This window comes from Octodon degus, unplaced genomic scaffold, assembly GCF_000260255.1.
Source record: "Octodon degus isolate 3935 unplaced genomic scaffold, OctDeg1.0 scaffold00094, whole genome shotgun sequence".
Taxonomy (NCBI): Eukaryota; Metazoa; Chordata; class Mammalia; order Rodentia; family Octodontidae; genus Octodon; species Octodon degus.
The window spans coordinates 4,471,051-4,481,949 of record NW_004524670.1 but is presented as its reverse complement, the minus strand read 5'-3'; the positions used below and the strand labels follow the sequence as shown (position 1 = coordinate 4,481,949).

Here is a 10,899-nt window from a genome sequence, read left to right as displayed (position 1 = left end):
AGTTTCAGCCATATGTCATGATGTAAACGAGAAACTGCCTGGAACCTAGTGATAAGGGGACGCAAAATGCCTCAGACTTTGGGACCCTGTGAGGGCTGATCTCCACTTAAGGCTGTGTCTAGTATTTATGGTTTTAATCATCTAGGACATCTCCAAAGTAATAGCTCATGTCAAATACATAATAATACCAAAGGAAGGATTATTCCATTAAGTAATAATTATCAGAGCTGCATTTAACTGTGAGATATGAAATGAAACAATGACAGAAAAAAAGTTTTATGTTAAAATATTTAAAATGTGATTCTGTTTCTCTGGTATATGTTTTTTTTTTAAATTTATTTATCAGTACCAGGGATTGAACTCAGATCCTTGCGTTTGCCAGTTAAGCGCTTATTATGCTTGGCCATCTCCATCCCCCCATATATGTTTTTTTTTTAAATTTATTTTTCAGTACCAGGGATTGAACTCAGGACCTTGCGCTTGCCAGGCGGCAGGTGCTTATGCTTGCTGAGCTATATCCCCAGCCCTAGACCCTAAATATTTATAGCTTCCTCTTTTCCTACAAATGCAGAGTGGTGTGTGTGAAGGAAGCCATGTGTGACAGTCTGAGTGCGCCCCCTCAGCGTTTGCTGCGAGTTCACTGCAGTTCCTCTCTTTTCTCAGTCTGCATGGAGGAGGAGCCCACCCACCTGAAGCTGGGTGTGTCCATTCAGAACCTGGTGAAAGTTTACCGAGATGGCATGAAGGTGGCTGTCGATGGCCTGGCTCTGAATTTTTATGAGGGCCAGATCACTTCCTTCCTGGGCCACAACGGAGCAGGGAAGACAACGACCATGTAAGGAGAGCGTGTGGTGCTCACTGAACCTACCCAGAGGGGGTCTGCAGTATAGCTGGGAATCCCTAAGAAAGCAGAGTTGGTTCCTGGGGCCAGAGTGCAGCTCATGAGGAGGAGATAAGCAGCATCTGTTCAGGGCTTGCCTGCCCAGTGCTAGGCTTTGTGGGGTATTGTGCTGAAATAGGCGGGGGACTTTGGCTCGTGTCTCCCTTGAACTCAGAATTCTGTGGTAGTTCTTGGAAGCTGAGGCCATCATAGCTCTGAGAAAGGGGATTCTTTAGGCCTGCTTTGATCAGGACCATGAAGCAAGACTCTGGGAGGAAAGGGAGAAGAAAGACTAGCGATGTTGCAGGGAGATGGCTGGTTACAGGGACCCTGTCCCGTCTTCAGGCGGATGTGAGAAGCCCCTGCACAGCGGGCTCCAGGACCCCTTAGTGGGTCCTATGAGGATCTTGTGTTGGGCAGCTTCAGAAGGGAGCAAGAGCCATGAAACACCAGAGTCAGCCTTAGTGGCTTTCAAAGTGTGGTCCCTTGGCTATTGCGGAGGGGTAGATCTTTGGGAGTGACATTATTTTCTATTCTGTACTTTAAAACATAAAATCAATATATTATGAACATGAATGGATATTTTTTATACTCACTAAAACCCTGTATCTAACACAAACATTTATTTATTTATTTATTTATTTATTTATTTATTTATTTATTGTATTTAGGGCAGGGGCTACAGGGTCTGTAGCATCTCATTATAGTGATCCTCCTGCTTACAGCTTCCCAAGTGCTGGGATTACAGGCATGCGCCACCATGCCCCGTCTTAATTGCCAGCTCAGTGGGCCTGAAGGGGTGGAGCCTTGGGGCCCGGGATCAAATTCCCAGCCCCTGTGTCTGTCTAAGCAGGCACTTTAATTTGCTGAGGTATTTGTTTGGCCCAACATTTTTATATTTAAATAACTTGTTCCTTGTTCATTTTTTCATGGGACATAATGTCAGGCATACAAAATACATGCTTTAAAGTATACTTTCCAGTGCCTATCAGAAGCTGTATTCTTTAAATACTTATACTGAAATTGCCATGTCTGACAGGCCCAATCCTGCTTAATCATTAAACAAGTCTTGGCTTATGGGGCTACACTATAAAGGGACAGGAGTGGGCTGTGTCCCTGCCTTCCTTCCCTGGCTCTGCAGCCCTGACCCTGCACTTGGTAATTTTGTCCTCAGGTCAATCCTGACCGGGTTGTTCCCTCCCACCTCTGGCACAGCCTACATCCTAGGGAAGGATATTCGCTCGGAGCTAAGCGCCATCCGGCAGAACCTGGGCGTCTGTCCCCAGCACAACGTACTATTTGACATGTGAGTACCAGCAGCACATTGAGAAGAGCAGCCCCTTGTTGGATGTGGGAATCGTGGAGTTGTGGCAGGAAGGCACTTAAGCATTTGTCAAGGGGGGTGGGTGTAACCTCCCTGGATGCCTTGAGACATAATTGCTCTTTGATTTGGGGGAGGGTGGGAGGTGTACTGTAGGGTGGGAGAGGTTAGACCAGTTTCTAGGTATTAGGGCTTGGGAAGCAGTGTTTGCTAACTGTTGTTTTAGAGGACCTTGATGTCCTCTGCCCTGAGACCTGGTGCTGTACCCCCAGGCCTGGCAGTGCCTCAGGGAACATGGTATGATGGCTCTGTGTTCCCTGCTCAAGACATTTCCTTCCACTCAGATTGTCTTACTAGCAAGCCCCCCCACCCCAACACACCTTAAGAGAAAAGTGGAGCAGAGAAAGACTTACGGTCTGTGACCTGAGTTAATAGTCTTTCTCCCTGTGGGCCCCAGTGTCCTCTTATCTACAGAAGCACCTTGGACTCCTTGCTCCCTAGGGTTTCCCTTCTCTGAGCTGAGGTCCATTTTACCTTTAAGGAGGCTGTTGTGTGTTAGTGCCAAGCTTATGGGACTGTCAGGTGAGCCCTTTGAGGCGCTGACATTTAAATGGTCTGTTACATTTCCCCTTGATTTCCCGACCAGCTCATGTCATTGTTGCTCATTGTAGTTCTTACCCGAATCCTTCTGATTATTTTTTACAGATTGATAACATTTGTTGTTGTTGTTTAGAGGCAGGAGTTGGGTGGGGGAGAGCAAAGGTCTACCCATTGTCTTCAGTTCTGGGCCCGGAGGCACTATGTTCTGATGCATCCTGCAGGGCCCAGAGCTGACCTGACCCCCTGTCCCCAGGCTGACTGTCGAAGAGCACATCTGGTTCTATGCCTGCCTAAAGGGGCTCTCGGAGAAGCATGTGAAGGCAGAGATGGAGCAGATGGCCCTGGATGTGGGTTTGCCACCCAGCAAGCTGAAAAGCAAAACAAGTCAGCTGTCTGGTGAGGCCCTGTGCACTTTCCCATCTTCTTCACCTTCCTCATCCAACTGTACACACTAAGCTGGGCTAGAGGGTGAAAGAGACAGGTCCCCTCCATGTCCCAGGTGGAGGCCGCCGCCTGTCCCCACAGCCTGCACCCTCACTCACCTTATGTGCCTGTCTCTCTGTCTTGCAGGTGGAATGCAGAGAAAGCTGTCTGTGGCCTTGGCCTTCGTAGGGGGATCTAAGGTTGTCATTCTGGATGAACCTACTGCTGGTGTGGACCCTTATTCCCGCAGGGGAATCTGGGAGCTGTTGCTGAAATACCGACAGGGTAACTGATGTGCGCTTAATCTGCGATGTAGACTGGGAGAGAGGGCTTCTGAGAAGTGTGGCTGTGTATTGGGGCTGTTCTTGCTAGGTCAACAGATCTGCTTCTCCAGGAAAATGTAGAACTTCTCATAAAGCTCAGTGCCTGCTTGTGACATGGAGGTGGGAGACCTGGTTTATAGGACATGTAAAGCTTACACTTCATTACGCAGGGCCTCCAAGAAGAGCAGAAATGACACAGGCGTTCACACGTGTTATCATTGTGTTCTTACTTAACACTGAGATTCCAGAGAGCAAAACAGTGTCTTTATTTATCATTTTTGTCCCTCACTTGTTGCACTGAATTTGTGTTTGCTGAAAGTATGGGTACATGTATGAATAAAACAAGAAAGGTTCAGAAACAGTCATTGGCCTGCGTAGACCTGTGTTATGGCACAGTGAGGGGCACAGCTCTGGATTCAGCTCCAGCTGAGCCTGAGACTGGAGAAAGCAGTTTAAGTTGCCTCCGTTTCCACAGCTGTAACTGTAGTGGTACTTGCCCCATAGAAGCTTACGCAAACTGACAGCGTGCACAGAGAACCTCTTCCATGCCTGGTGTGGAGCAAGTTCCCAGATGTGTTGCTCTTTTCCTGTGAGGATTCAACAGCTGTCCCTAGGCTCGTCTCTCCTACAGGTCACAGCCACATAGGTTGAGGCTGCCCCTGGGGCTCCCCCACATGCTCACCCCTCAACATCTCTGCAACCCCTGCCACTATGATCCATGAGCCCTCACCTGCCCTACACCTTTGTGTTTGTGCCCGGCAGGCCGCACCATTATTCTCTCCACCCACCACATGGATGAAGCAGACATCCTGGGAGACAGGATTGCCATCATTTCCCATGGGAAGCTGTGCTGTGTGGGTTCCTCCCTGTTTCTGAAGAACCAGCTGGGAACAGGCTACTACCTGACCCTGGTGAAGAAAGATGTGGAATCCTCCCTCAGTTCCTGCAGAAACAGCAGCAGCACCATGTCGTACCTAAAGAAGGTGAGCTGTGGTCTCAGGGCTGGGCTGGCGCTGGGGCTGGGGGCCAGATGGTGGGAAATTGGTGGCTGTGGGTAGCTCGCCCAGCTGTGCTTCCTCCTGCTGAGTGTGGCTTCCTGCTCTGTGCCCCCTGTGAGTCACCTCTTACTCCACCATGGAAAGCTCAGGGGCATTCTGTTGTGTTGCACCAGTTCTGGTTTCCTTTTTCCTATGGAAATACACTGAGTGGTGGAGAAGGGCCTTTGAGGACTTATTATGTCAAAGAAAAGAGACTTTCCAAGAGGTAAGAGCTTGCACTATAGAATGCCCTTCCATTCCTGCTCGTTACCTGTATGTCTCATTGACCATACAAAGCACCTAACTACAAAACATCTAATATATATTAAATGCCACACAGACTCCAAGTGTAGAAGAGGAGAATGGTAATAGTTCATTTTTTGTCTCATTTTACAATTTTGACATCTGTCATCTCAAAGTACAGCGTACTCCTGGGAAGGCAGTATCATAATTACTGTCCCAGATGAGGGCAGTGAGGCTTGTAGGAATTTGGTACCTTATTCAAGTTCACCCAATAAGTAACGGATGGGACCAGAGCCCAATAGGAAGATACGCTTTCCTCTGTACATGAGATTTATTTGTGTATTGAAATCAGTGGTACTTAATGCATTTCGGTCCTAACCCTGAACTTCCCATCTGCTTATTAACCTTGTAATTAGCCATTCCTTCCTCGCTGAGTGTGGTGTAAGGAGCAGCAGCTCCAGGATCACTAGGGGAATAGTTAGAAACACAGCAGCTGGGGCCCAGTTCAGACCTACAGAATCAGAATCTGCAGTTTAACAAGGTCCCTGACTGATTAAGCACACATTAAAGTTCAGGAAGCATTGAACTGTATCAGTAAAGCTTAGGACAAGTAGAGCTTCGTAAGATTGAGCTGGACTAGCAGCCAGATAAATTCCACGTCTGTGATGGTTAGTCAAGGCCATTGTGCAGCTGGTGGGCCACAGTGCCGCTAACAGTTCTGCTTCCTGACGTCTTGGCCCGCGAAGCGTGACTGTGCACATGACACATACACACTTCATACAGAGGCCTGGAGATCCCTGGCTGCCAACTGCATGTGTCCCAGGACAAGCTTTGCTCCAGTTTTCACCCAGCAGAGCTTCTTGGAAGCCCTTCCCGGCCAAGGTGGTAGCAGTTCTACCTTGCCCAGTCCCTGACGCATTGTCACCTCCTTCTTTGCCATCAGGAGGACAGTGTTTCTCAGAGCAGTTCTGATGCTGGCCTGGGCAGCGACCATGAAAGTGACACACTGACCATCGGTAAGGACTCTGGGGTTTCTTATTCAGGTGGTGCCTGAGCTTCCGCCAGCTGGGCAGAGTGGAGGCAGAGGAGGAGAGGTGCAGAGGCTGGTGGCGCTGACTCAAGGTTTGCTGCTGGGCTGGGTGGGGCGGCTGTGGGAGTGGATGCAGCTTGGTGGCGGGATGGCGTGGCACTCTCAGGAACCTCGGGCACAGTTTGGAAGCTGCCAGGCCCATGCTTCAGAGAGCTGAAAGGGTCAGGTAGTTAAGAAGTCCCTTGGGGGTTGGATCTGGCTGGATACTGGTTAACAAGTTGTGAGCCAACTCAGTGGGCAGGGACTTGAGCTCAGTAAAGAAGGAGGATGGGGGCCCAGGAATTAAGGAAAAACCTTCCATGTCTTGCTTCAGCACTGTGTATGGCATGCCAGTGTCATTAGCAGCAGTGGAGCAGAGAAGTTGACCATGGCTGTCTCTGCCTAGTCCCAACAGTTTAAGAAAGACTGAAGAATCTTTTACAGCTTTGCTTAGGTTTTTCATGGAGGATCCTAGGGCATAGAGAGTGGACACAAGCCTCTCAACCTCAGCAGGTCATCAGTTCACCTGTGCATCATGTACTGAGTACACAGGCTGTGCCTGGAGTTGGTGATGTAAAGGTGAATGAGATAGAGTCCTTCCCCTTCCTCCACCTCCCAGAGTTATCAGGTTGGAAGTGCACTCGTAGAATGGCTAAAACAGCTGAGACAGTGTGGTGTATAGGTAATGGGCTTCTGAAGAGGAGGCAAAGGGGAAGGCAGGAAACAGGGCCCCTGAGGTGACTGAACCATCCTTGCATTCTGCTTCCTGCAGATGTCTCTGCTATCTCCAACCTCATCAGGAAGCATGTGTCTGAAGCCCGGCTGGTGGAAGACATTGGACATGAGCTGACCTACGTGCTGCCGTATGAAGCTGCTAAGGAGGGAGCCTTCGTGGAACTCTTCCATGAGATTGATGACCGGCTTTCAGATCTGGGCATCTCCAGTTACGGCATTTCAGAGACCACCTTGGAAGAAGTAAGCGAAGTTACAGACTGTCGGGATATAGCAGGCCCAGTAGTCCCTAGCCAGGCCAACAGCCTGCAGTGGGAACAGGATTATCCTGTTGGTCACTGAGCTTTTAGGTTATCAACATCTGATAATGTTGCTCCTGGTGAAAAACTGTAAGGTCATAGTGAGAGGTAGCAGGAAAGAAATACTAGGCTTGGTGTGCTTGCATTATGGCCACATATCAACTGGACTCTCATCCATATGACATAACCAACATTTATAGATTGTCCACTAGGACCAGGTGATGAGCTTAATATTTTCAGGGCTTTGTCTTGTTGGAATCATTGTAGTCTTATTTAATCCTCATAAGACGATAAAATGAATAGTCAGGTATGTTGAGCTGTGATGTAGAATCAGCTTTTTGGGCTTCAAAGTCCATGTTCTCTTCACCATGTCACAGTACTTCCCTTTAGGGACAAAGTGTCACAGATCTTGAGGACTGAAAGGGATCTAAAAGTTGTCTGGCCTGGTGGTCCCCAGGCCATATTGTGCAGTTATAGTCCATGGGGATATTACTGACAACAGAAGTTCTAAGGCTCAGCTCTTGTGCCTTTGACTTAGGATTTCTGGAGGTAAGGCCTTGAAGTCTGCACTTTTATTGCATGCTTCCTGCACTGTGGATGAACACTGTGGGTGTTTGTTTGGAACATTTGGAAATTATCTGTCTCATTCAGATTTTTCTCTGATGTTTGAATCTCTGCCACAGTATTTCTGGTGTTGAGGGACCTGTTCCCCTTCTAACCATTCTATCTTAGATTATTTATCACAGTGCTATCTTACTCAAAAATTTCAGGGCACAGACCTGAGAGAAGACACCTGATTTACTCCCTATAGGTTCAGAACAAAGTTTTCTGCTGTAGCATCCTAATGTCTTAGCTTTATTTTTAAAATGGTTGTTTGGACTGATAGCTCTCACCCCTGAGGTAATATTTTCTGGCACAAATAGCTCTGGTTCTCAGTGTCTTGGACAGTGTTCCTAGTAAGTGTGGCTTCCATCTTCTTTGTCTTAAGGAGCTACCATGCAACTAAATAAATAATGTAATCAAGGTAGTGATGACCTTTGTGGTAATGTTGGTGCTTATATCATTACCTGCTCCTGTTTTTCAGATATTTCTCAAAGTGGCAGAAGAGAGTGGAGTGGATGCTGAGACCTCAGGTAATCATATCTTCTGCGGGCACCAACTACACACTGTGGAGAACGCCCCCTACAGGCTGTTTTACTTCACTGGTGGTGTGCCTTCCTCTGAATTGTCCCAAAGCTGTGTCAGTTTTAGTGAGCTTGTTGCAGATGGAGAAGGTTTATTTTACTACAAATAAAATGTGAGATTCTTTCCTTTTGCTTCCAGATGGTACCTTGCCAGCAAGGCGAAACAGGCGAGCCTTTGGAGACAAGCAGAGCTGTCTTCGCCCATTCACCGAAGATGATGCTATTGATCCAAATGATTCTGACCTGGACCCAGGTTTGTATGGGCAGTGTCTGTGTTCTGCTATTTGAACGTGAACTTCCTTTTAACATTTTTCTCAGCTCTTTGCATTTGATGGTCTTTTAGCCACAATGATAGATCCCTGCATGGTTCAAAGAGAAATGAAGAAATAAAGCCACTTTTCCTTTTCTAGCAGGGCATGTGTGATCCAACCTGAAAGAGCCCATCTTCATTGCTTCTTTCATGGAGTCTTTTTCTTAAGAGACACTTGAAAAGATGGCGCCTCAACCCTCTGAACCCATTTATTTGTTATCTTTCCTATAAGGTCTCAGCTTCCTGTATACATTAGGTATTTAACTGTTTGAATTGATGGTCCATGAATGGATGAATGATTTTTAAAGAGTCAGATAGGAATTTTCTTTCAGAGTTGATTGGACCCTAAATATAGACATTTTTTTGATGTCAAAGCATCTCAGTTAGAAATCCTTTGTGTAAAACAAGGATTTCTATATAATTTTTAGAAAGAAAAAACTCTTCCAATGCTTGATCACTTTAGGGTATAGGTCTTATGTTTCCCTTGACTTCATAAATTGTCAGTACTTGGATCATTTGAGAAATGTCTCTCTGTTCTTTACTAAAAGTATGCAAGATGGAAGATCAGTTTCCATTGCATTCTCGTAAGCATGTCAGCCTATATACATGGCCTGCTTCGTAGAATATTCTGTAAAAGATCAGTTCTGCCTTGATTCATTGGAGTGACCTACAGTGAGGGCCAGTGAGGTCTAAGCACATCACTTTGGTTTTCTCAAGCCAACTTCATTTTTATATCTCAGAAAAGGACTCAAAGGCAGGAACTGCTACTGTTGGGCATTTTCCTAGGTCCCCTGGCATAACCTTCCACCTCAGAGAGATCCCTTTAGCTTCAAACTTAAGCTTCCAAGGTATTGCTGAAGATCCAAGAGGAAGAGGCATCATCAGGCCACAAATGCTGAAGACAATAAGAGGTCATTAATGCTGTCTCCTTGCAGAATCCAGGGAGACAGATCTGCTCAGTGGGATGGACGGCAAAGGCTCCTACCAGGTGAAGGGCTGGAAACTTGTGCAGCAGCAGTTTGTGGCCCTTTTGTGGAAGAGGCTGCTGATCGCCAAAAGGAGTAGAAAAGGATTCTTTGCTCAGGTGAAGTACACTGGTCTCTGGCTTCATGGGGTGTGGGTGTTGCTGACTCTGACCAGTAAAAGCAGGATGGCTCTGGAGTCCAGATGCCAGGGCCGGAGCAAGGCTGCCTGCATTTGCATCCCAGTTCCCCCTTGTGCCAACCTCGTATGTTCTGGCAAGTGACTTCTCCATGAAGTTTCCTTATTGGAGAAAGTGTCATCTTTTCCTTATCTGAAAAGTAATAGCATCTATGATAAAGGACATTATGGGGATAAAAGTGAATAAAGTGCTTAGAATTCTGACATTAGAGGGACAAAGTTTAGAAAAACAAGTTGGGCAGATCCAGTGCTCAAAATGTGAGAGATGTTATGCTGAGGTGCCCTTAACATAGGAACTTAATTAGAAACATGTCTATTCCCTAGGTTGATTTTTAACTTAAATTGATAGTGAACATATACAGATAGATCAAAATATAACTGGCAAATGAGTTAGACTCATGACACTACTGCCTGTATGTCAGAGTCTCCATGCTAACTTGCTTAGCTAGGAGGGTTAAAATTATTTCACTTTGATAAAATCAAGAAATACAGAGAGATACCTATAGAGCGCCTTCCCTAGAGACTTTCTGGGTAATGCTGGGAGCATGAGTTTGAAGCATCCACACCCGCCTTTGGAGTCTGGCTCTATTACTTACTAGCTGGGTGACCACAAAGGAGTTACTTATTCACTCTGACCCTTAGTTACCTAGTTTTGTGGGTGGTGATAATAAAACCAAAAATAGATAATAGGGCAGTAGCGGTAATTAAATGAGATCATTCTCCTTACAGTATTTTTCAGTAGAATTATTCACTCAATGATAACTTTATGCATTGAAATCAAATAATACTAGAGATAAGTATATCATTTGAATCTTTAAATTTGTAATGGATTTCTCAGGAAGAGGTAGAAAATCCTTTGGGTTTACTTGTGAAGTGTGTACATGTCATTGTAGAGAAGGTATGTGGAAAGATGGATTTAGGCAATCGTGCTTCTTTATTTGATCGTGGTGGTCGTTGTCTGCCATCGACTCTAAAGGGAGCCACTGTGCAGAGCTAATTTTATGCCTGCAGGACCAGTATCGGTTATCAATCCTTAGTTCTCAGATTATAGATAAAACTGAGGCAAGATGAGGAAGAGCTGTCACAGGGACTGCTGGTAGTGGTCATAGAACCAGACCTCAGGTTTTCTGTCTCCTGGTGCAGGGCTTGTTCTGTCAGCCTTCGTCTGAGCCAAGCTGGGCTTGGGGTCCAGCATGGTCATTCTCAGTCTTCGAGGGAACAAGGGCCGAATCTAGCATTCTGAATCACTCTGACACAAGGTCTTTATTCTCTGACGTTCCCAGCTTCATGCCTCTGCCAGATTCTGGTCTGTATTTG

General features: G+C 46.4%; 1 protein-coding gene across 5 annotated transcripts in view; it reads left to right on the top strand.

The window, feature by feature from the left end:
* The window catches only part of Abca1 (ATP binding cassette subfamily A member 1), a 131,761-nt gene that overhangs the window by 91,023 nt on the left and 29,839 nt on the right, over window positions 1-10,899 (top strand). For 4 of the 5 annotated variants that reach the window (XM_023722935.1, XM_023722934.1, XM_023722931.1 and 1 more), the window contains 10 exons: window positions 664-835; window positions 2,055-2,186; window positions 3,055-3,197; window positions 3,372-3,509; window positions 4,310-4,530; window positions 5,871-5,949; window positions 6,669-6,871; window positions 8,012-8,060; window positions 8,251-8,364; window positions 9,357-9,505. In XM_023722935.1, coding sequence (XP_023578703.1) covers window positions 664-835; window positions 2,055-2,186; window positions 3,055-3,197; window positions 3,372-3,509; window positions 4,310-4,530; window positions 5,871-5,949; window positions 6,669-6,871; window positions 8,012-8,060; window positions 8,251-8,364; window positions 9,357-9,505 — 1,400 coding nt within the window. Of the gene's footprint in view, window positions 1-663; window positions 836-2,054; window positions 2,187-3,054; window positions 3,198-3,371; window positions 3,510-4,309; window positions 4,531-5,770; window positions 5,844-5,870; window positions 5,950-6,668; window positions 6,872-8,011; window positions 8,061-8,250; window positions 8,365-9,356; window positions 9,506-10,899 lie in introns of all 5 variants that reach the window. The other variant, XM_004638063.2, reaches the window with a different exon arrangement.